General features: G+C 41.4%; 1 protein-coding gene and 1 long non-coding RNA gene across 18 annotated transcripts in view; one reads left to right on the top strand and one right to left on the bottom strand.

The window, feature by feature from the left end:
* Positions 1-26,804, bottom strand: part of RIMS1 (regulating synaptic membrane exocytosis 1) — a 423,664-nt gene that overhangs the window by 11,075 nt on the left and 385,785 nt on the right. For all 17 annotated transcript variants that reach the window (XM_056565855.1, XM_056565856.1, XM_056565857.1 and 14 more), the window contains 2 exons: positions 12,977-13,118; positions 7,952-8,064 (listed from right to left, as the gene is read on the bottom strand). In XM_056565855.1, coding sequence (XP_056421830.1) covers positions 7,952-8,064; positions 12,977-13,118 — 255 coding nt within the window. The remainder of the gene's footprint in view (positions 1-7,951; positions 8,065-12,976; positions 13,119-26,804) is intronic.
* On the top strand, positions 32-25,216 carry LOC130362019 (uncharacterized). The gene is made up of 4 exons (XR_008891241.1): positions 32-288; positions 2,878-3,012; positions 18,210-18,320; positions 24,698-25,216. It is a non-coding gene; the product is annotated as an uncharacterized LOC130362019 (long non-coding RNA).

Here is a 26,804-nt window from a genome sequence, read left to right as displayed (position 1 = left end):
ACAGCATATGCAATACTTACTTAATGGAATCTTAAGTGTTTGGCTTGGGAATAGATAACCATAAGCTCAGTGGGGTAGAACACTAAAGTTCTCTATAAGTATATAATATGTAATTGTTGACACATTTAATTAATCAAGTATTCCATTACATTCACTAGGGTACCCCAAGTCTCCTAAGTCTAACTGGCAGATGAATAGCTTATTGGAAGAGTTTCTAAAAATGGTTTTACAGAACAAAGACATTGAAAAAAAAAGATATACCAGAAAAAAGAGAAAGACGTCAGAAAGGTAAAGTGTATGGGGCACTCAGGCCTATAGTGTACTGTGTTGTGTGTGAATTCTAACTTCATAACTAATGGGTATGGCTAGGCACGAACTGCAAATGGATACAAGATGAAGGAAACTGTACCATTATATACAAGCAGGACTGTGCTATCAATAGACACCTGTAGAGAGAATGACACAAAATGATCTCAATACATAACTATTTTCCTTTATTTGTTAGTTGTGTATGCCAAAGAGACTTGTGTCTTAAGTGGAGAATACCTGAGTTGTACAGTACCAAAGGTATAATACAGTCCTATACACTTCTATGGATGCCATACTAAGACACCTTACAAGTTGAAGAAAAGAAAAAAGAAAATCAATCTGAGGTTTGAGTTGGAGGATTTGTCCAATGATGAAACCTATTTTAAACTGTCTAGTAAATAAACATACCTTTATTTACCAATGACAATAGACAGACCCCTATTTTTAATATTCAGGGACTCTATAGTAACAGGGACTGTTCCCCAGGAGTGGTGCATGGCAAATGTGGTGCCAATATTTAAAAAGGGGTTAAAAGGAGACCCCGGGAATTATAAAAAAAAAGATGCTATTTCTAAAAGATGCTATTTTGAAGTATCTTGATAGAAATAAATGTATGAACCCATATCAGCAAGGCTTTATGAGGGATCGGTCCTGTCAAACCAACTTGATCAGCTTTTATGAGGAGTTGAGCTCCAGACTGGACCAGGGGGAATTGCTGGATGTCGTATATCTGGATTTTTCCAAAGCATTTGATATGGTGCCACATAAAAGATTGGTGCATAAAATGAGAAGGATTTGGCTGGGGGAGAGTGTGTATAAGAAGGTAAGTAACTGGCTCAGTGATAGGAAACAGAGGGTGGTTATTAATGGTACTTATTCTGATTGGGTGACTGTTACTAGTGGGGTACCACAGGGGTCAGTCTTGGGTCCTGTTCTATTTAATATATTCAGTAAGGACCTTGTAGAGGGATTGAATAGTAAAGTAGCAATCTTTGCAGGTGATACTAAACTCTGTAAAGCGGTAAACACTATAGAAGACAGTGCACAGTTACAAATGGATCTGGATAGGTTGGGGGTTTGGGCTGAGAAGTGGCAGATGAGGTACAACACTGATAAATGTAAGGTTATGCACATGTGGAGGAAAAATCCAGGCTAGGATTATGTATTAAATGGGAGCACACTTGGGATGACTGACGTGGAAAAGAACTTAGGAGTTTTAGTCAATAGACTAAAATTCTATGGTTTTGTTTCCCCACAGCAGGTGAATACATATGGTCGTCTTCCTAGCAAATTATAGAATACAGGAGGGATGTGACACCCATAGGAAGTGCTATTAAAAATTAACTTTTATTGGTAAAGTATGAAAACCACCAAAAATAATAATTGTGACCCGAGTAAAATAGTATTAATTACTCTGATTGCATCAATAGTAATGCCCAACGCATTTCCACTGCTTTCAGCAGCTTCCTCAGGGGACAGTGTTGATACAGACACTAATCTCCTATTATCAAGACGCAGATACAGGGTCAGTGTAAAATAGTGAGACACAGTTAACTGTACTTATGCGGCCAATATTTTATTTGCTTATGACCCCACATCATGCAATGTACAAAGTAAACAAGAGTATACAGAGATACTTAGCGGACTGATCAAGCTCCCCACTGGACCACCTTTTGTCCAGGGGAAAATGTTTAAGATGTCCACGTGCCTAGCCTTGCGCTTGCCTGAGCGCAACCTACAATGTTAGGGAGCCACGCTACAGCTAAATTTACTACAGCTAAATAGTAAATTTAGCTGTAGTGACCAGTGTCTGGCAGCTGCTGCCAAGGCAAATAATATCATGGGGTGCATCAATAGGGGCATAGATGCCCACGACAAGGAAATAATTCTACCGCTGTACAAATCACTAGTCAGACCACACATGGAATACTGTGTACAGTACTGGGCACCAGTGTACAAAGATGTAGTGGAGCTGGAGAGGGTTCAAAGACGGGCAACCAGGGTAATACGGGGAATGGAAGGACTTCAGTACCCAGAAAGATTATCAGAATTAGGGTTATTTAGTTTAGAAAAAAGAAGACTTATGGGAGACCTAATAACTATGTATAAATATATCAGGGGACAGTACAGAGATCTCTCCCATGAGCTATTTATACCCAGGACTGTATCTATAACAAGGGGGCATCCTCTACGTCTAGAGGAAAGAATGTTTCTACACCAGCACAGACGGGGGTTGTTTACTGTAAAAGCAGTGAAACTGTGGAATTCTCTGCCTGAGGAGGTGGTCATGGTTAACTCTGTAAAAGAGTTCAAAAGGGTCTGGATGCATTTTTGGAGAATAATAACATCGCTGGTTATGTATATTAGATTTATAGGGACAGAAGGTTGATCCAGGGATTTATTCATACTGACATATTTGGAGTCGGGAAGGAATTTTTACCTCTAGTATGAGTTTTTTTTTTTTTTTTGCCTTCCTCTGGATTAACTCAATAGGGTTATAGGTTGAACTTGATGGACTCTGGTCTTTTTTCCTCCTTATGAACTATGTAATGTATGTTCATTTATTAGATATTTGAAAATAGGCTCATAGCGGGGCCCAGCGGAGAAGCAGCAGTGGTGATGTCAGCATGCTCCATCTATGCACCAAGCCTGCTGCCGAAATAAGGAAAATTACAGACGAAACAGACCACAGTTCAGGGGTAGGTAAGTATAATTTTTACCAGTGTCACTTGCACCAGTACCAACAGGTCTCCAATACTCCAATGACCCTGAGAATGAAGCAGCCTTCAATGTTGTTGTTTTTTTTTTTTTTTTGGGGGGGGGGGGGGGCAGGCCCTTTATTCCTTTATACAGTCGTGTGGCTGGAAGCACCAATATGTAGGAAAAGGCAGTAAAGGGCACACAGTGCTAGGAGAGTGCTGCAATCCCTTCATTCTTAAGATTAATGGAGGTCATAAAAGTCAGACTATTAGAATCATAAAGTGATGGCCTATCCTAGTGATCATTTTAAAGACAAGGTCAGTAAACCCTGTATTCAGTGTTCAGGAAATATGTATGTCAGATGTTATGACCCTCATGGACAATTATGGATAATGAAATACTTGATATTATGAGCCTTGTAATTGTTATAAAAATTGCATGGTTTTAATTTTCATGATGGTTCTTAAATGTAAACATCCGTGGTCTGTAGTGTTTAGTCTCACATTCCAGGACTGAATACACTTGTAAAATACTGACATCCTAAAGTAGTCACTTGTCTTCTACACACTGCTAGAAGCGATTCTGAGCCCAGTGTGTTAAATAGACAGTAGATGGTGCCAGTACAATACAATAGAACAAGCACTTATAAACATTGTAACTAAATTACCATGAGAATTGTTCTATTTTTATTGGGAAAGTCTGCAGTGCTTGCAGTTGATTTAAGAATAGTTGAGCCCAAATCAGATAATGTATATTATTCCACTGCATACATTGGGGAATACACACACTGAGAAACCACAGAGCAATACCAAAGTTTTAAATCATTAATATTTTATAGTTTAAAACACTATAGCCAAGAAGGAAACCTGCTAAGTTAAATATGTGTTTTATATATGCATCCAAGGTTCTTTTCACATACAGTACGTCAAAGGTTTCTTCAAGAGCCTTTGTTGCATATTCCTTATTTTATTACAGTAATGTATACTGTACATGTAGCTGATTGCAGCACTGTTTTCCCCATCAAAATGATTGGCACCATAGCAAAATCACAAGGCCCCATCAATGGGATCCATGAGTCGCAGACGGTATCTGTCACACTGCATCGTGGCTTGAAATGCCGATGGCTGTCCGGGCATGCTGGGAGTTGTAGTTTTGCAACATCTGGAGGTCCGCAGGTTGAAGACCACTGGTCATTGACTGGCGGAGATGATGAAGGGGGGGGGGGGGGTGGGATGATGATAGGGGGATGATGACAGCCGGTGATGATGAAGGGGGGTGTGGGATGATGACAGGGGGATGATGACGGGCGGTGATGATGAAGGGGGGGGGGGATGATGACAAGGGTATGATGACAGCCGGTGATGATGAAGGGGGGTGTGGGATGATGACGGGCGGTGATGATGAAGGGGGGGATGATGACAGGCGGGGATGATGAAGGGTGGGATGATGACAGGCTAATGATGAAGGGAGGGGATGATGACAGGCGGTGATGATGAAGGGGGGATGATGACAGGGTAATGATGAAAGGGGGGGTATGATGACAGGTGGTGATGATGAAGGGGGGGATGATGAAGGGGGGATGATGACAGGGCAATGATGACGGGGTCTGGATGATGACAGGGGGGATGATGACATGGGGGGATGATGTATTTCCCACCCTAGGCTTATAGTCGAGTCAATAACTTTTCCTGGGTTTTGGGGGTGAAATTAGGGGCCTCGGCTTATATTCGGGACGGCTTATACTCGAGTGTATATGGTATATTGCTGGCACCTGCAAAATGTTATTTGTCCTTCTCAGCATAACTGTGGTGCCAATGTTATTGCCTATCTCTTCTAAAATACATCTTTTCTACAATAAATGCTAATTTATAATGCCACACTGAGAAACTCCTGTTTCATAAATACTTGTCATATCAAAATGTTTGTTGCATACATATGCAACATAATTTTACTACGCAAAGCATATGTTAGAAACCTGCCTTGATTCAGGCTATGTATAGTTTTCTATCATGGTTGAAGAGATTATAAAGAATATATCCATAGCTGCTCAACTATGTAATTTCCTATTTAGTTCTGTAGTAATTAAAACCATGTCAACCTACTCAACAACGTCATTAAAGGGGTTTTCAGGGACTTTAACATTTAAGGGGTCCTTTTTTTTAAAATGAATTGGTGCCAGAAAGTTAAACAGATTTGTAAATGACTTCTATTAAAAAATCTTAATCCTTACAGCAGTGGCGTACCAAAGGGGGGGGGGGCGGGGGCCCGCCCCGGGTGCCACTCTGAAGGGGGGTGCCAGGAGTGGACTGACCCGCCGCCGCAACTACTGAGGATCTGGGACACTCGTCCCAGATCCCCAGCAGACAGCGCTACATTCTCCTGTATGAGCGATACACGCACATACAGGAGAAGGCGTCCCCTCTGTGTGAGCCGCATCTGCAGCTACACAGAGGAGACGTGACCTCTGCCCCCACGCAGCACACAGTACAGGCGCCGATGATGTCACTTATCAACGCCTGTACTGTGGAGTTGAGAAGACACGGGCCCTGCAGCTGAGGAGATCGCTGCGTGGGATAATCAGGTGAGCATCCTTTTTTCTTTTCTTTAACCCTTCCTATACCTACAGGGAAGGGGGGGGGGTGCTCTGCATATACCTATGGGAAAGGGAGGGAGGGGGGTGCTCTGCATATACCTATGGGAAAGGGAGGCAGGGGGGGTGCTCTGCATATACCTATGGGAAAGGGAAGGAGAGGGGGGGCTCTGCATATACCTATGGGAAAGGGAGGGAAAGTGGGGGTGCTCTGCATATACCTATGGGAAAGGGAGGGAGAGGGGGGTGCTCTGCATATACCTATGGGAAAGGGAGGGAGAGGGAGGGTGCTCTGCATATACCTATGGGAAAGAGGGGGGTGTAGCTCTGCATATACCTATGGGGAAGGGGGGGTGTAGCTCTGCATATACCTATAGGAAAGAGGGGAGGTAACCCTGCATATACCTATGGGAAAGATGGGGGTAGTAGCTCTGCATATACCGATGGGAAAGGGGGGGGGTGTAACTTTGCATATACATATGGGAAAGGGGAGGGGTAGCTCTGCATATACCTATGGGAAAGAGTGTGGGGGGTGTAACTCTGCATATACCTATGGGAAAGAGGGGGGTGTAACTCTGCATATACCTATGGGAAAGAGGGGGTTACCTGGCTACCTACCTACCTGCCCTTTTACTGTGCAGGACACCAAGGAGGGTATTATTACAGTTTGTGGGCCTATAGATGGGAAGATTGTGTAGAGAAGGGGAGGGCACTGAAAAAATGCAGAGTCTGACATGTTTTTCCTGCAGATGTTAAGAGATCCACATGGCGGTCTTAGCCGGACGGAGAAGAAAAGGAAAGAGGACGCCGCTGATCAGAAAATACGTAATTGTGAGTCCCAAAATGTAACTGTAATTACTTATATGGTATACAAATCCTGTGTGCAGCTGATATCTACCGCCATATGGTCCTGTATATAATCACTTTTATTGTATACAGATTCTTTATAGTATAGTGGTCTGTGTATGGTGGTTTTATTCAGTACAGTATGGCGGTATTATCCAGTTATTGAGTGGTGGTATATATTTACTCCTTGTATACCAGTATTATCGGTCATGGAAATTTACCTACGTTAAAGTGTTTCTTACATTTATAAATTTTAATCTATTGTGTGTGGGATTTGGGTGGAACAGGAGCGTGGCAGAAGATTGACGAGCTGCAGAGCCTAGCAGGGGCCCTTGCCTTTTTCAGTCCGCCCCTGGGGAGAGGGTGTGTGTGTGTGGGGGGTGTGTGTGTGTGTGTGGGGGGGGGGGGGGGGGGGTGCCAACCGCCCCGGGTGCCAAATGCTCTAGGTACGCCCCTGCCTTCCAGTACATTTTAGCAGCTGTTTGCTACAGAGGAAAATCTTTATTTTTAGAATTTCTTTTTTGTGTTCTGCACAGTGCTCTCAGTGCCAGGAACTGTCCAGAGCAGGAGAAAATCCCCATAGCAAACCTATGCTGCTCTGGACAGTTCCTGACACAGACAGAGGTGTCAGCAGAGAGCACTGTGGACAACACTAAAAGGAAATTCAAAAAGTAAAGAATTTCCTCTGTAGCATACAGATGCTAAAAAGTACTAAAAGGATTAAGATTTTTTAATAGAAGTCATTTACAAATCTGTTTAACTTTTTGGCACCAGTTCATAAAAAAAAAGTATTCTACCGGAGTACCCCTTTAATATTCTATCCTAAAAGTGATAATATAGCCAGAGGGTTGTGCTCCTCTGGTATCTTGCTCCTGTCCCCTGCTTCTGGAGTCCATTACATCATAATTCCATTAGCAATTCCTGAGCTGCAACAGGATATACTGAGCCCCAGAAGCAGGAAGAGGAACGCACTGGGAACTGAAGCAGGATACCAGAGGCATTGGAGGAGTGCAAGAGGTGAATGGGCAGATTTAAAAAAACAAAACAGAAAAAAAATGCTGTGAAACCCCCAAAGGTAGGTCTCCAACAACCAATATGTGTAGGGTCGGCTCCTTGCACCCCAGATGGGCAGCTTTCCCATACATTCAGTAGTGGCTGTACCTGGTTTTACAGTTCTGCGAAACCAGGTACAGGCGCTATTAATTGTACAGAACTGTGCCAGGTAGGAAAAAAAGAGGCACCAATTTCAGAAGGGAATCAGCTCTTCAGCGATATAATTTTAATAGCTTATAGGTTAAGACAGTTATATACATTTTCTGGAAAACATCATTAAATATTATATACTCCTGTGATTTTACATAAGCTAACACGATTTCAATGCCTAGGAGCATCACTAAGGTCAGGCCTGGATTACAGTTTATACAGTTTAAGTTTTTTTTAAAAATTACTTTTAAATTATAAAATGTAACTGTGAGCATAACAGGGTTTCCTTTATGTAAATCTTACCCATTGCTGGCGTTGCCAATGTCTGTCGACCAACTAGCTGAGCAGGTCCAAGTCCATCTAAAAAGTCACTAAACTGGTTGTCGACCCCCAATCTTACTCCTGGAAATATTAAACTGAAAAATAGTAAGATACGGTATGTTATTTTACTTTTTATGTCATCCAGTCATGGCTGTAAATGTTGGCACCCCTGACATTTTTCAAGAAAATTAATTATTTCTCACAGAAGAGGATTGCAGTAACACGTTTCGGTATACACATGTTTATTCCCTTTGTGTGTATTGGAACTAAACCAAAAAAGGAAGGAGAAAATGCAAATTGAACATAATGTCACTCCAAAAATGGGTTGGACAAAATTATTGGCACCCTTAACCTAATATTTGGTTGCATAGCCTTTGGAAAAAATTACTGAAATCAGTCGCTTCCTATAACCATCAATAAGCTTCTTACACCTCTCAGCCGGAATGTTGGACCACTCTTCCTTTGCAAACTGCTCCAGGTCTCTCTTATTGGAAGGGCGCCTTTTCCCAACATAAATTTTAAGATCTGTGCACAGGTGTTCAATGGGATTTAGATCTGGACTCATTGCTGGCCACTTCAGAACAATCCAGCGCTTTGTTGCCATTCATTTCTGGGTGCTTTTTGACGTATGTTTGGGGTCATTGTTCTGCTGGAATACCCGATGTCTCAGACGCAAACCCAGCTTTCTGGCACTGGGCTGTACAGTGCGACCCAAAATCCATTGGTAATCCTCAGATTTCATGATGCCTTGCACGCATTCAAGGCACCCAGTGCCAGAGGCAGCAAAACAACCCCAAAACATCATTGAACCTCCACTATATTTCACTGTAGGTACTGTGTTCTTTTCTTTGTAGGCCTCATTCCATTTTCTGTAAACAGTAGAATGATGTGCTTTACCAAAAAGCTCTATCTTGGTCTCATCTGTCCACAAGACATTTTCCCAGATGGATTTTGGCTTACTCAAGTTCATTTTGGCAAAATGTAGTCTTGCTAATTTATATCTCTGTGTAAGCAGTGGGGTCCTCCTGGATCTCCTGCCATAGCGTTTCATTTCATTTAAATGTTGACATAGTTTGTGCTGACACTGATGCTCAGTGCCATAGGTTGCAAAGTTCTTGATAAAGTTGCGCACTGTGGACATGGGAAAATCTAGATCTCTGGAGATGGACTTGTATCCTTGAGATTGTTGATATTTTTCCACAATTTTGGTTCTCAAGTCCTCAGATAGTTCTCTTCTCCTCTTTTTGTTGTTCATGCCTAGTGTGGCACAAACAGACACACAATGCAAAGACTACATAAATTTCTCTCCTTTTTATCTGCTTTCAGGTGTGATTTTTATAGTGCCCACACCTGTTACTTGCCCTGGGTGAGTTTAAAGGAGTATCACATGCTTGAAACAATCTTATTTTTCCACAATTTTGAAAGGGTGCCAATAATTTTGTCCAGCCCATTTTTGGAGTTTGGTGTGACATTTTGTCCAATTTGCTTTTTTTTCTCCCTTTTTTGGTTTAGTTCCAATACACACAAAGGGAATAAACATGTGTATAGCAAAACATGTGTTACTGCAATCCTTTTCTGTGAGAAATACTTCATTTTCTTGAAAAATTTCAGGGGTGCCAACATTTACGGCCATGACTGTATATGTAATATGATTATTTTTTATCACTTTATGTATGATAGACTAATGACAACTGTAGGGTTATTCCAATATGAACATTTAGGGGTACTTGGCCCCTAGACATTTTATCCCCTATCCAAAGGATAGGGGATAAGATGTCTGACCATGGGGTTGCCGCTGCTGGGACCCCCGCGATCTCTGTGCAGCACCTGGCATTCATTTAAAATGCTGGGAGCGGGCGGTGGGGGTCGTGATGTCAAGACCATGCCCCCTCGTGACATCATGCCAGCGCCTCCTCAATGCAAGTCTATGGAAGGAGGTGTGAAAGCAGTCATGCCCCCTTCCATAGACTTGCATTGAAGGGGCGTGGAGTGAAGGCATGAGGGGCGTGGCTGTGATGTCATGACCTCCGCCGCCCACTCCAAGCATTTAGAACAAAATATTCTGAATGCTAGGGTAGCAGAGAACCCCTTTAATGTATATTCACAGGCTATGCCATAATCATCTGACAGATGGGGATCCCACCTCTCTCTAGTTTGAGGGTTCCTCTACCCACTTTAGCCTGGTTGCCTCCACTGGAAGTGGTCAGGAAGCCAAAAACATCAGAAGCAGCTGATTTATACAGTTTTCACAACTTCAACAACATTAATAGGAGTTGCACAAATAGTGTAGTACTGTGAAGCAGTGCATTACAAATTATATTAGAAATATGTATTACTCCTAAATATTGTTGGAATTTAAAATCTTTAGAGATGCAGAGAAAGTCACACTTTTTCTACTATAACTATATAAAGAAAACTTTATAAACACTATAGTATTTTCACATTAAAAAGTACTGATCTTCTTAACTGGGAAAGCGATGATTATTGTGACCAAATGTTTTGAGACTGACCCAAATTTTGATTTTTTGGAAAGTTTGCTTCTTCAGTGTTCTAACACAAATACATGAAGTTTATGCAAAGACTCAATATTTACAGTGTTGACTCTGCAATTTACCCTGGTATACTAGATATCAGTTTCTGGACCAAATCCTGACTGATGACAACCCATTCTTGCCTAATTCGTGCTTGCAGTTTATCACAATACCTGTGTTTGTTCACCCAATTTTGAGGATTGTCCACAGGTTATCAATGGGAGATCTGGGGAGTTTTTTGGCCAAGGGCCCAATATTTAAGTATTTTGTTCACCGAACCATTAAGTTATCATATTTGCCTTTTGACTTGGTTCTCCATTATGCTGAAACTGGCAAATATTGAGTCTTTGCATAAACTTGATGTATTTGTCAATAAATGTATTTTAAAAAAATGAGCAAAGAGCAAATGCTTAAAATTGTAATTTGAACATTGAAGCAGAACACTTTGAGAAAATCTAAATTTGTTTCAGTCTCCACATTAAATGTATCGAAACATTGTTAACTTAGCTCATGACAGTTTGACATTCATCCTACATTAAGAAGTTTTACAGGTTCCCAAGTTTGAAAGATAATTGCATAAGACATGAATCTATCTGTCAAATGTAAGGGGGGAAAAAAAAAAAACACTTTTGTTATGTGTTTTTACAATAGATGCCTACTGATAATCTATATTATCCATCTGTCGCAGGCAGATTTCAAAGTGTGATACAATGCAATTAATCTTGTTTTTGGTTTAAAAAATGTGAAAAAGATGCATTTCAAATCACATGTTATTCTCTGCTGTGGTGCATAGTGGGCAATGCAGTGTTTATCATATTAAATGGATGTTCACATCTAGACAATACTTTTTTTTTTTTTAAAGAAAAGTCACCATGAAGATAAGTTCTTGGGGGGAACACTGTGTATCCACTTACTTCCCCTGCAGTGGCCACTGCAGGAGAAGATTAGTATTACACGTGAGCAGGTGACAAGGAAATACATAATCTCATACATAGAGACAGGTTCCTCTTGAAGGACTTACTTCTCTAAAGTCAACGGGGGAGATTTATCAAAACCTGCCCAAGGGAAAGTTGCTGAGTTGCCCATAGCAAGCAATCAGATCACTTCTGAAAAATGTAAGAAGCAATCTGATTGGTAGCTATGGGCAACTTAGCAATGTTTCCTCTGGACAGGTTTTGATAAATCTGATATATGGGAAATACACTTGCTGGTAGCAAATGAATGGAAAGTTAGCTAGGATTACAGAAAAGGCTAAGCTTACCGTGTTCCATTGTTTCTGTAACTAACATAGAAGTGAATGGAAATAATGGAAACAGTGGAGCTCACTTTTATGGAAACAGGAATTAATAGAAACAGTAGAACATAGGAAGCTAAGTGGTTTCTGTAATCCTGGCCACATCTCCATTGATTTTCTGCCAGCAAATGTGTCACCAGAACAACAGGGACAGGTGACCCTCAATCTGGTGATAGATTTGGCATTCCTCTCTGGGACCCACACCTATCAAATAGTTATGGCATATCGTATGGATAGATGGCTATTATCCTTTATAGGGGAACTCCAGTGGAATAAAACATTTTTCTAAATCAACTGGTGCTAGAAAGTTAAACATATTTGTAAATTACTTTTATTAAAAACATATTAATCCTTACAGTACTTACAGCTGCTGTATACTACAGAGGAAGTTGAATTGTTCTTTTCTGTCTGACCACAGTGCTCTCTGCTGACACTGCTGTCCGTGTCAGGAACTATCCACAGTAGGAGCAAATCCCCATATCAAACCTCTCCTGCTCTGGACAGTTTCTGACATGGACAGAGGTGTCAGCAGAAAGCACTGTGGTCAGACTGAAAAGAACTACACAACTTCCTCTGGAGCACACTGCAGCTGATAAGTACTGGAAGGATTAAGATTTTTTTTATAGAAGTAATTTACAAATCTGTTTAACTTTCTAACATCAGTAGATTTGAAAAAAATAAACCAATAATGAAATAAAACAAAAAAAATTCCACCAGAGTACCCCTTTAAGGCTTTAGTCTGCACAGTGCTGACTGCTCCAAAACCACAAGTAGCATCATTTTGAATGTATTTCTGAATGTGACAGACAACTTCCACATGGTGCAACTAGACATCAGTACACGTTTTATGAACGTGCACGGTTACATAATATTGCAGAGAGGAGATTGATGTTCAGAAGTGCAGCTAAGCTTTATTGTCCCCTAAAGGTTATAACACTAAAGTCAGTGACCTAAATACCCTATGAGCAGCATGAGTATAATGCAATATTCTTTGTACGTGATCTTTTTCATTCAAATGCACAAAGGTGGAAATCTACTCAGCACACAGAAAAACATGTGATGTCAAATTGGTTTCATAAGAGTCAGGAACCACAATTGCTGTTTCTTTCTTGTATGGGATGAAAGGGAATGTGGAGTGATAGCAGACATATTGCTTTTAATCTTCCTCCGACATGCACTTACTTTCCCTCAGAGCTGTAACTGTTAATACTTCCATCTGTCGACTCTCTGCTTGGCTGCCGTACCATACGACTCCTCATTTCAGCTGCCATTCCTGTCTCTGTGCTTCTCTGAATTGTACTTTTGAATTTCTTGTTGCCAGAATCTACAGAAATAAATAAAGATTTAGTTAAGTGACACTTAGCCAAGACCCTATTACTAAAGCCATCAACCAAATCCACTGAATTAATACAGAAGCAAAGGATAAATAGTAATGTTTATGTGATAGTATTATTTTACATCAAAGACACTGCAATAATTGCCTATTAAGCTGATTTAAAACATTAGAATGACATAGGTAAATATAACAAAGATTTGCACAAATGCTTGTTCATTTTAGATCAAATTAAATCCAAGATGGCAGCCTTCAATTTCTTTATAGACAAACTATATGGTATTGATCCATTGGAATAGATAAGTTGTCTTCACATATTTGGTTGCTTCAATGTTTTTGACTCAGCATCCTCCTATTCATTCCTTGGTCCATTTCTGCCATGATGACAAAGAGAGAAGATATTTGACACTTATATATCAAGCTGAAACAGGCAACCGGGCTACCCTATGGCTAGAATCATTGCCAATTTTACTAAGATAAAGCCCTCCTCCCACGGCGTCTCACAGTGTCAATCAGACATTTAGTGAAAATTATTTTAGACCACCAATATAAACTCCAGGTAGTCTTTTCAAAGTATGCATAATATATGTGGAAATAAAAAAATCTTTCACAAGAAATCTGGTCCGGGTAAGGGGCTGAGTCTTCTCAAAGAGGTGGTCTTCCGCTGTATATGTCAAGGGTTCTCCCAAATGTATATGTATGATGGAGCCTGCTCTGCTATTCCACACAGCAAAGAACAGCATATACCAACCAAACATAGGGCACTGCAAACTTTTTCTGCTTCCGATGAGTAAAGAAGGCTTATAAATATGTAAAAATACGTAGCATTTTACTTATTTCTGTTACTTTCACAAAGAAAAGCTAAGAATTAGCCTCACTGAATTGCACAATATCCATACCACCTACAGGGTCAGCCTTGGATTTCTGCTGCAGACAAACATGTTGAATTTGAAAGCACCATACCCTTTAAAAACGATGTAAATAATGGCCCTGATTTGTCAATATGTTGGAGACAAAAATTGGAGTGATTTGTCTATAACAACCAATCACAGCTTTGCTTTCATAGCTTAACTAGCTCTAGTAAAATGATAGATGAGCTGTGATTGGTTGTTGTGGACAAATCTCTACAGTTTTTGTCTCAGACACATCTGGGCTAATGTGTGAATATGAGTACAAGCCATGAAAAAAATTCAGCCACTAGCCATTGATACTGTTAAAGATGCTGTCCTTAAAGGAGATCTGCAGCGGTATATAACTTATTCCCTATCGGCAGGATAGGGGATAAGTGTCTGATCGTGGGGGGTCCGATCACTAGGACTCCCTGCGATCCTGTACAGAGCCCCGGCTCCGTCATGCTGTGGCCGACACGCCCCCTCCATGTATCTCTATGGGACTGGTGGAGATGCAGCGTTCATGCATCCCCGCCTCTCCCGTAGAGCTCAATGGAGGGGGCGTGTCTGTTGACCTCTTAGTGAGGTCGACGACACAGGCACTAGCCGCTACTAGCATATTCACTGAATATTACTAGCATATTCCCAGCTCTGGAATGGTGGCTATGCTAAGTAGATTTTCTTTTATTCCAGTTACTGATCAAATTAGTTGTCTGACTGATATATATTAACACCTCATCAAAATAAGTTGGGTCTGGGCACTGAAACCTTCACTGCTGTTGTGCCCTCTCAGTACCATGATTCCAAATGGCATTTCTCTGCTCACCACAGAGTCCTTTATATAGTACTGACTATGGAGAAACCAAATTAGGGAAGTAATGGTGACTCTTACAGCTCATGGCAAAGGAACTGTAACTGTAACCCTAAAGGCTTATTGGCAGAATGGCTCCTGTCTGCAAATTAGAATATTACATTATTTATATTATATAAAATGATATATATAATTACATTACATTAGTTATAGTGAACTGATCTTCATGGTATTCATAAAATAATATACAAACTGGCATGTGGTCTCCCAACATTGTAAAAACTGTGTTAGGGCTTACAAAAAGTAAGCCCTAACACATCTTCGTAAACAACAGACATAAAAAAAAGTTATAACTCTCTTATGGTAACATAAAAGAAATAATTTTTTAAGTGTTTTTATTTAGCAGTAGAAATAGAATGTAAAAATGTATACACTGATCAAGCTGACCACTGCTTTCTGCCAAAATAGATTACATTAAGCGCAAGCATACCAACTGGATTGCGGAACAATGGAAGAAGTTGGCCTGGTCTAGTTACTGATGTTTTATTTTACATTATGTGCATGGCAGGGTGCGTGTGGTCACTTATCTTGGAAAGAGATGGTAGCAGGTGCACTATGAGGAGGGCAAGCCAGGCATGTTAAACATAATATCTGGTTGGGATCCCCTTAACCCCTTAAGGACTGAGCGTTTTATCGTTTTATGCACTTTAGTTTTTTCCTCCTAACCTTTTAAAAATCATAACCCTTTAAATTTTGCACCTACAGACCCATATGAGGGCTTATTTTTTTGAGCCACCAATTGTACTTTGTAATGATGTCAGTCATTTTACCCAAAAAATCTACGGTGAAACCGAGAAAAAATCATTGTGTGACAAAATTTAAGAAAAAAAGCCATTTTGTAACTTTTAGGGGCTTCCGTTTCTACGCATGAAATTTTTTGGTAAAAATGACACCTTCTCTTTATTCTGTAGGTCCATACAATTAAAATGATACCCTAGTTATATAGGTTTGATTTTGTCGTACTTCTGGAAAAAAATCATAACAACATGCAGGAAAATTTCTGACCCCTATAACTTTTTTATTTTTTCATTTTTTATTTTCTCATTTTTTGCGCCGTGATCTGACGTTTTTAGTGGTACCATTTTTATATTGATTGGACTTTTTGATCGCTTTTTAATCATTTTTTCATTATATAAAAAGTGACCAAAAATATTTTGGACTTTAGAATTTTTTTGCGCATACGCTATTGACCATACGGTTTAATTAACAATATATTTTTATAATTCGGACATTTCCGCACCAGGCGATACCACATATGTTTATTTTTATTTACACTGTTTTATTTTAAATGGGAAAAGGGGGGTGATTCAAACTTTTATTAGGGAAGGGGTTAAATGATCTTTATTCACTTTTCATCGATTTCATTGTGGCGGTCCCGAAGAGCCCCCAGAGCTAACCGGCAGCGTTTTACTTTCACTTTAGACGCGACGATCAACTTTGAATGCCACGACTAAAGGGTTAATAGTGCTGATCACGGTGCCGCGCGCTATTAGCCACAGGTCCCGGCCGTTGTTAGAGGCCGGGCCCGACCCGCTGTGGCCCCACGTTATAGAACGGGAGCGGACTCATGGCGTAGAGGTACGCCCTAAGTCCTTAAGGAGTTAAGGGTACGTTCACACATACAGGATCCTGCGCAGATTTGATGCGCATGATTTGTAACTGCCAATTAGAAGCTGTGCACAGTCATTTAGTTTACATTGACATTTGCAGCAGAAAATCCTGTGAATCAAATCCTGCACATCAAATCTGCATCTGTGTGAATGTACCCATAAGAAGTTTTTCAGGAACCGAAATAATTGATGCGACTATCCACAGGATAGGCCATCAATAACTGATCAGCGGAGTGCAGACAGAAAGAACCCCCACTGTTTGATGACCACATTATACCGGGAAAGGAGTCAGAAGCAGTTTGCTCAGTACTCTATGTAGCGGCAACACCAGGGTACCAGTTGCACTATCCTGTTGCCGCAGCTACACAGACTACCCAGCATGATCTAAAATTTTGAAATGTCTCAACAACATATTAAACGTCTGTATAAATGACATTTGTGCTTTAAGGAACTACTCATAATGTAGTGGATGTAGCTGGATATAGCCGGTAACTACTATAGCCAATGTTTGGCTGCAATGGTCTGATTTTAAGGAAGTAGAAAAAGACATTTTTTATTTTTTTAATACATCACTCAGTACCTAATCCTGACCATGTAAATCTAATTTTTGTGTCTAGTACCTTTAATTATTTTTTTATTACACTTTTAATTTAGCTCACTAGTCTGAATTCCTCTCAAAGGGAGGGGGCGTGGCCTCACGGTGCAGGTCTCCGCCCCCTCCCTCAGTCTGCTCACATCTCCCCTAGCATTAGCAAAACTACAACTCCCAGCTTGTCCTCACTGACAGTAGCGGGACACAAGCTGACAGTGGGAGGATTTTTCCTCCAGCTGTGAGCCCTGCGCTCACAGCTGTCAATCAAGGAAGTGTGTCCATGACATAGGTGATGACGCATGGACACAGTAGGACTAGCATGTGTCCAAGCAGGCAGGGGGGGGGGGCAGTTGTTTGACTGGCTTTTTCAGTATGAAATAGTATGAAATACTGAAAATTTCTAATGGCAGCAATTGCAAAACCTATTGGTTTTCCATGCTTTACAACATATCAAAAGTTTTTGTATCTGACAGTGCCAATTTAAAGTTGCTTTTAAAATAATTTAAGGGGTCAGACAATTCTTTAAAGGGTATATATATATATATATATATATATATATATATATATATATATATCAATACATAGATCAATTGGTAGATCTTCCAGAAACATAAGCGATATCTGCAGGGCTCAAGTCCTGCAGGAACGCATGGGAACTGAGTTTCTGCACTTTTTTCACAGCAGGAACACCATTCCCATTAGCTGGAGTCCTGCAAGACCAGCCCTTGAGAAGAAATCTTGGGTTAGTTCTCAAACTTTTTTCTCCAGGACTTGACCCCTGGATATCTGGTACTGCATGTCATGTAACCCCAATTCTGAAGTGATTTGGGCTGGCATGCAATGTCAGATACAGGCTATGGAAAAGAGTTCTGTTTCTGGAAAAAAAAAGAGCTAGATCATTTTTCCTAAACCATGACAACCCCGAAAAATTTTAAAAGTCTACAATATATAATTCAAAAGAGACATATTTGTAATATTTATACAGGAAAAATGTGATCCAATTCAAAATCCCACACATACAGCAACAAGGCCTAGTTGTTCCCACTGTGTTAACGCTTTATCATCATCAGATTCCGTATTCCCAGGCTTGTAACAATACTTTCATGTTGTTTTTTTCAGAGGCTTGAGATGAATTTTAATTTACTAATTTGGTAAACAATACCGTTAGTTACAAACATAAGATGTTCAGAGATCTAAACATGGATACATGGAAACAGGACTTATTCTGATGTAAGTATAGAAGATTAGAAGTGATGTTTATCCCCAAGTGCACGTCAGTTCCTTTGGACATTTCTGTATCAAATTTCTCTTCCCACAGAGAGAAATTATTTCAATTTATTCTGTGGGGAAATTCAGAAAATAAATATTTCTTATTTTTCTTTTTTATCTGGAAGTTGTATACTAATTCACTTGAATAAATATTTACAGTGATTACAATTAGGGGTTTTCCCATCTCATAAAATAGTTGCATTTCACTGGAATGTGCCTTAAACCTAAACCACTGAGGGTCTGATTTCTGGGACCTCTACTGACTGAGTATAACGTGAGCACAGGTATAGTGTAGTGCTTCGCTTCACTGTTTTCCCCTGAACAGTGTTCCCCAGCCATGTGGCTGTACAGGACTGCAATTCCCTTGACAACTGGATGGCACGGTGCACTGCTATGCAGGACAAAGCTAATGCAGTGCTACACCAGAGTTGTCTACCTTTTTTGTGTACCATTTTTACGATCAGTGGGGGTCCCACAGATCAGACTCCACTGATCCTAGCAATATGCCACCATTTTATGAGCTAGTAAAACCCCTTTAAAAACTTTAACATTTTAAATCATTTTTCTATAATGGATACAAAGTAAGTTTGTTTTTTACTTTTAGTACATTAAGATCGTAATATACCGTATTTATCGGTGTATACCACGCACCGGCCTATAACACGCACCCTCATTTTACCAAGGATATTTGGGTAAAAAAAGTTTTTTACCCAAATATCCATGGTAAAATGAGGGTGCGTGTGTGCGCGTGTATACCCCGATACACCTCCAGGAAAGGCAGGGGGAGAGAGGCCGTCGCTGCCCGCTTCTCTCCCCCTGCCTTTCCTGGGGTCTAGAGCCCTGCTGCCGGCCCTTCTCTCCCCCTAGCTATCGGCACCGCTGTTCGTTCTGTCCCCCTGATTATCGGTACCGGCGCCCCATTGCCGGCACCGATAGCCAGGGGGAGAGAAGCGGCGCCGACAGCCAGGGGGAGAGAAGGGGCAGCGGCACCGATTGCCTGCACCGCTGCCCCGTTGCCTTCCCCCATCCCCGGTGGCTCCGATAGCTAGGGGGAGAGAAGGGCCGGCAGCAGGGCTCTAGACCCCAGGAAAGGCAGGGGGAGAGAAGCGGGCAGCGACGGCCTCTCTCCCCCTGCCTTTCCTGGGAGTGTATCGGCGTATAACACGCACATAGACTTTAGGCTAAAAAATTTAGCCTAAAAAGTGCGTGTTAAACGCCGATAAATACGGTAAGTACTTTAGCATAAGTGAAGTCCTCAAGAGAAGTTAAAGGGGTATTCCAGGATTTTTTTTATTTGACTATGCTACAGGGGCTGTAAAGTTAGTGTAGTTCATAATATAGAGTCTGTACCTGTGTGTGATGGTTTTCTCACAATTCTTATGTAATTTTCACTCCAAAATTTATTTTTACCAGCATACAAAATGACTGTTGTCTCAGATGTTTCCCCGGTTGCAGTGTGGCCTGATGACAGGAAGCCTGTCTGCTGCAATGGGTGGAGCGATCGCTTGGTGGGAGAGAGATCAATCTGCAACTAATTGTATTTTTGCAACAGCTGTAGGCACCCTGACTTAAAACCACAGGTCTTTTGAATGGATACAGCTCATTTATGTTTCAATGGGGTGGGGGGGGGGGTGGCTGATGTGTGGGAGGGAGGAAAATGGAATTATGCGATTTGTAGGCAAAGAAGGAAACTCAAACAGGAAATACCAGTTCACAAAAAGCTAGCCACAGTATCATGGTAATCTCACAACATAGCCATTTAGCCCCAAGACAAGCGCAGATCCTTCCTAAGCATGTCCATTACTGTCTGCCAGGTACGTACTAAAATCACCTTATGGTGGAAAACCCCTTAAAGAGATAGACCCAAGGTAATATTTATTCCCTAACAAACCCCTCCCCCCACCACCTCCACCTTCATATATACAAATACAATAAATATTTAATTTAAATATTAGAAAAACATGACAGAAACTATTCAAATTAGGTATCATAATCGTACCAATTTGAGCAATATGGATAATATGTCTATAAAACCAGTGAATGGCATAAAAATGACTGCTTTTTTTCCAAAATATTCTTTTCTTTTTTATCTTTTTGTTTTGAAGTACATTTTATAGCAAAAATTTAAGGTGTCATTACAAAATATCATTAATCACCACAAAAAACAAGCCCTTATATGCCTCTGTAGATGGAGAGAGTTATGGCACTTGAAGAGGAGAAAAAATAATTCAAAATTAAAATTGCCTGTGTCTTCAAGGGGTTAAAAATTATGTTGAAATATGCAAAACTTGCACAATCTAACCCAACATCACATCATCATCTACATCCGGATGCTAGTTAAAAATTTTCTTTACAACTCTATGATAGAGCCGCAAATAATTATTGACTGAGTAACTTGCGTGTCAGCTATGATCACTTACATCATTATGTGCATTGGTTGGGGTATTACCCCTCCCCATTTTCCCTTAAATAACTGCAATTTTTTTTTTGTTTTGCAATGAATTGTGAATAAACTACAGCCTACTATACAAACTTGCACGAGAGCTGGCTGCTGACTCTAACACTACAGTGTTAATCTCACATATATGTCAGTTAGATTGGCTGCCCAGCCCTTCAATGAGTCCCTCACCAATGGCATCCCAACCAGCTGAGCCGCCTTGCTGTGTCTGAGTATAGTCTGATTATCTAAAGGTAACAATATTCATTAGAATAAAATTTCGAACAAAAAAAAGGCCCCGACTCCTGAGTAAAAAAAATACATTAAGAAATAAGGTTTAGAGGTTTTAATTTAACCCCTTAAGGACTCAGGGATTTTCTGTTTTTGCACTTTCGTTTTTTCCTCCTTACCTTTAAAAAAATCATAATTGTTTCAATATGATGGTTTATTTTTTGCGCCACCAATTCTAATGGAAAATGGAAAAAAAACATCATTGTGCGACAAAATTGAAGAAAAAGCGCAATTTTTTTGCAAGTTTTTGGGGCTTCCGTTTCTACGCAGTACATTTTTCGGTAAAAATTACACCTCTTTATTCTAGAAAAAATCATATCTACATGCACGGAAATTGATATGTTTAAAATTGTCATCTTCGGACCCCTATAACTTTTTTATTTTTCCGCGTATGGGGCGTTATGAGGACTCATTTTTTTGCGTCGTAATCTGAAATTTTTAGCGGTACATTTTTGTATTGATCAGACTTTTTGATCGCTTTTTATTCATTTTTTCATGATAAAAAAAAGTGACCAAAAATACGCTATATTGGATTTTGGAATGCTTTTGCGTGTACGCCATTGACCGTGCTGGTTTATTTGGGAAGGGATTAAATGGTCTTTATTAACTTTTTTATTTCACTTATTTTTGCAATGTTATAGCCCCCATAGGGGGCTATAACACTGCACACACTGATCTTTTACATTGATCATTGTTATGCCATAGGATAACATTGATCAATGATTCTGCTGCTTGACTGCTCATGCCTGGATCTCAGGTACTGAGCAGTCATTCGGCGATCGGACACGCAGGAGGCAAGTAGGGGACCTTCTTGTGTGTTTCAGCTGTTCGGGACACCGCGATTTCGCTGCAGTGGTCCCGAATAGCCGACTATGCTAGCCGGGAGTAGTTTACTTTCACTTTAGACGCACTTCTGTTTCTTTGGCGGATACCCATGTGTATTGTATTACCGCTTCTTTCCATATAAGGTGTACTCTGGTGGCTAATTTTGTTAGTGAAGTAGCCCCATTTTGTTATTGTGAAGGTTTTATTAATTGATATGTGTTATTTTTTTCTGCAGGATGTTTGTGTTTTTATTACTTGTATCTTGGGCCGGATGTGCTGTAGTTTTTCAATGTATCTGTGACTTTTGTCCACACTGTTGTCCACGCGTAGCTGCCTGAAAGAGTGGGCATTCTTTTACATGCCTTTCTTTTGAATATGTATGTTGTTTGTTCGCCGGCTGCCTTGATTGGTGTTCCGTTTTGCTCGGCCAGTTAACTCCAAATTTATGCCCCCGTGCATATTTATAATAAATCACTGGCCCCAGTGTGCAAAATAAGTTTATTTCCCCCCAGTGTCCTTATGCCCCTGTTTCCTCCCCCCCCCCCCCCCCGTCCTTATCTGGGAGAGCTCACTGCCGGGACCAGAGCGCACCATGTCATATCATTATCCATATCCCCCGCTGCCTGATGCTCCTCATCTTCTTGGAGAGGGGCAGCAGTGGGGACATGTCGAGAACCGGCGGCAGCAGTGAATGAAACCGACAAGTCGTGCATGTAGGCTCCATTCATTCATTTGCCGCCACCGCTGCCCATGTCCCCGCTGCTGTCATGCTCCTAGCAATCAGAGCACACCGCCGGGACCTTTCTATTCTCCGCTGCTCATCTTCGCCGGGTATGGAGATGAGCAGCGGAGAATAGAAAGGTCCTGGCGGTGCGCTCTGATTGCTAGGAGCATGGCAGCAGCGGGGACATGGGCGGCAGAGAATGAATGGAGCCTACAGGCAGGACATGTCGGCTTCATTCATTCATTCGCTGCCGCCGCCGATCAGCATGTCCCCACTGCTGCCCTGCTCCAAGAAGATGAGGAACATCAGGCAGTGGGGGATAAGGATAATGATATGGACACGGTGCGCTCTGGTCCCGGAGGTGAGCTCTCACAGATAAGGAAGGGGGGTGGGCATAAGGACACTGTGGGGGAGTAAACTTATTTTGCACGCCGGGGCCAGTAATTTATTATACATATGTATGGGGGCATAAATTTGGGGTTAATACAGTAGTAGTTTAAAAACCCCGCCGTTAGCCCTAAATGGCTCCTTGTGCTGGTCATTCAGGGCTCCCAGTTGGGGGTTTAAAAATGAAAGTATACACTGTACAGACATGGCAGGGGAGGGCAGTGTGGTGCCCGCTCCTCTGCTTCATAACTGCTGATCGCATCGGGTCTCAGAAATGAGACCCGATGTGATAAATCCCTTATCCCCTGTACTATTACCCCCACCATGGAACAGACTCTGTTCCATAATGGGGGCAGTAGTACAAACACTAATCTAGCCTCCCAGCTGCCTGAAGACTCCCACAGCCAGGGAAATACTACTCCCATCATGGAAAGGAGTATGTTCCATGATGGGAGTAGTAGTAGTAGTTGTTTCAGCTGCGGGAGTCTGCAGACGGCTGATATTAACGGATGAAAAACTGATGTGTGTGTGTGTGTGTTACGTGAAACAGACACTCCTGGTTGGCCAATACCCCACAAACATAAGCAAACACTGACAGGGCAACATAGCAACCAAACACCTAGCCATGTTAGAGACAGAAAGCTAAACAAAAGGGGTGGGAACTATGCGTCACCACAAAACAAAGGGGAAGTACTGGGGCAGACAAACAGTAAGACGGGTGGAACACAAACGAAAGTAAAGTACATGCCCCAAACGAAAAAACCAGGGCATGTGGCCTGGTGGGATTTGTAGTTTGGAGCCCAGCACCAAAAGGAAACAGCAAAAGTTAAAAAACATCAACTTGCAGACAAAAAAACACTGACAATAGCAATCAAGACATAAAGGAAACAAACAACAACAAGGTTAAGTTAAGATGACCACAACACATTGACCACCGGAGTACCCCTTTAAATAGGATAAAGCTGTAATACCATGCACAGAAACTATGAATGTGACAATGTTACCTAATATGATGCAATGAAGATGAAGATGTTGCAGTACTTACACTAGACTAGAGCCACAACATCATCAAACAGTAGGTTAATAGGGGAATCCTCCCTACATTAATCTCATATTGATGGCTTATCCCATAAAAAATGCCATTTCTTTCAAACAATACATTCTCATTCAAGAGAGCAAATACATAAGACCACCTCCTTGTAGTAAATGTAACTATCTTACCAAACCAGCTTTATGTTTGGCAATTTTGTAGTATCACTATATATAGATATATGCATTATTTGGCTTGTTTCATAATGATAATGGATAGCATTTACAACTAGTGCACATGGTCATTTTTTTCAGTGCTAATGACTCTTATCAAATAAACAATTCCATTTGGTTTTCTGGTACTAGGAGCAGTTCTGCAGTTTTTAGTGTATAATTCTAGCTTTCTAAATAAGAGCAGCTGAAAATGATATCATGTAAAACAAATATGGCAATTTGTATAGAAAAGGGTATATATACTGTATGACTGTGATAAATATGTTCCAGGATAATTTTTTAATAAAAAAAAATCTGCAAATCGATACAAAGTGAAAGTAACCTCTACATGTTTGTTCATAATGTATTGAATAACAGGGTACAACACAATCAACTGAAATCTTGATGTGTTTTTTTTTTTGCCTATTATAGTGCAACTGTCATGACTTTTGACCCACTCATACTAAGCCCAGTATGTGAAAATTGGTAAAACGTTTACTGCAGCCATATCATTGGAGTCACCAACAATTGGAGTCCCCAACAGTTGGATAGACATCACCCAGATTTTCAATGCCCCGGGGCCAAAAGCCTCCCGACTCGAGTAGACTTGCATTATGCTTGAGAGCTGGCTGGCACAGGCACGTGGAGCAGGGAGGTATCACGAGCAAGCTATAACAGAGGGAGCCAGCCCCGGATTATGGAAATCACCACATGGAGAATAGATGGAGAGCACATGTGCTAAGAAAAATGGATCTAGTACTTATATAAAGGAAAAAAAGAAGGGTATTAACGTTCCCAAGCTAAATCCTGTAAATGTGTGCATATGTGTTAATGAGAATGGTTAGGGCAATGAGTGCTAAAGAAATGAGTTTAAAATTATTTATATTTATTATTTCATAAAAAATGCACATCAGTGCTTTATGTGTGGTGTCTGCAGGGCCCATGAGATCATTCACAAAGCACTGTACAATAAAAGTTTTTAAATAAAATCTAAAAGATATAGTGCAAAATATGTACACCGCTGGCTATGAGCCTGTATACTGTGGAGCTGTACGTGTTTGCCGCAATGAGCATATATTGTGGCGTTTGTTAGTATACCATGTGTACAGCGTTTGTTTTGCCGTTATATGCGGCTACTGGTGGTTAGCATATTTAAATATACAGGTAAAATATGTAAAAATGGAACACAGATGTCTCATCAGCACCTATTGAAAAAGAGACTAAGAAAGTCTCGAAACGCGTCTAGCCAGGTTACTCAGTACACCACCATATCAGGAGCACATAACCGATTATATCTATCAAGAAGCACAATTGAATTTCCATAAAAGTCAGAGAGCGATCATCATCTGTTAACGTCATCATCTACTTCCAGCGACAGACCTCCACCACCTGACCTCTACCTCCCTAGGCCCGCCGTGATCTTACCCCCGCAAGCCAGACATCGAGGAGAAGATCGGCTTGAGCATACAACAGGTCAGTGTAAGAGCTATGTGGGATCTCCATCGGGTGAGCAGTGCGAGCAGCACACACATATTACACTAACTGAATGCATAGCATAACTTTTATTCCACACTTGTAAAGATCAGCGTATCAGCAGGTTAGCGTCTCTAAATAAACTGATAAGCAGGTTACTGTCTCTAAATATACTGATACGCAGATTAGAGTCTCTAAATATACTGATACGCAGGTTAGATTCTCTAAATATACTGATACGCAGGTTAGATTCTCTAAATATACTGATACGCAGGTTAGAGTATTTTTTTCACTTTGTGACATGCTGTACATGAAAAAAGGGGAGGAAATTAAAACACCTCCGCTATGGTGCTCACCTGTAGGCCCATCGCTACAGAACAGGCAAACCAAGAAATAGCTTGAGGCCACGAGCTGGCCCGGGGCCCCAAGCAGAAGCGGTGCTTATTGTGCCGGCCGTCCTCTTGCCCCTATCCCGGTTCGGCAACTCGCCCTGTCGGCCGGCTGGGCCAGCAGTGCGAGAGCCTGGAGCGGGAGGCAGAGGCTCACCTGTAGTTGCCAGGAACTCAGGATGTCCCCGCTCCCAGTTAAATGCCATACAGCTACACGCATCGGCCTCGTATTGACGTTCGCTCACATCACGTCACACTCCCAGAATTCAAGGGCCGGCGTTACTAAGCCCTGATGCTTGCCTTAGGTATTCTGAGAGCGAGAAGTGCGCAAAAATCATTACCGCACGTTACGCGTAGCTGTGCAAGCCCTTATCTGGGGACTGGGGAAGGTTCTGCCCTGAATTCCCGGCAACTGCAGCAGCAGAGGTACAAGCCGGGGGGGTCTAATCTAGGGGTACTGCCTGCCTACTGGGGGGAGGGGGTTAATCTGGGGGTACTACCTTCCTACTGCGGGGAGGGGGTTAATCTGGGGGTACTACCTGCCTACTTGGGGGAGGGGGTTAATCTAGGGGTACTACCTGCCTACTGGGGGGAGGGGGTTAATCTGGGGGTACTACCTTCCTACTGTGAGGAGGGGGTTAATCTGGGGGTACTACCTGCCTACTCGGGGGAGGGGG

Source organism: Hyla sarda, chromosome 3, assembly GCF_029499605.1.
Source record: "Hyla sarda isolate aHylSar1 chromosome 3, aHylSar1.hap1, whole genome shotgun sequence".
Classification (NCBI taxonomy): domain Eukaryota; kingdom Metazoa; phylum Chordata; class Amphibia; order Anura; family Hylidae; genus Hyla; species Hyla sarda.
This window is presented reverse-complemented; position numbering and strand designations above follow the sequence as displayed.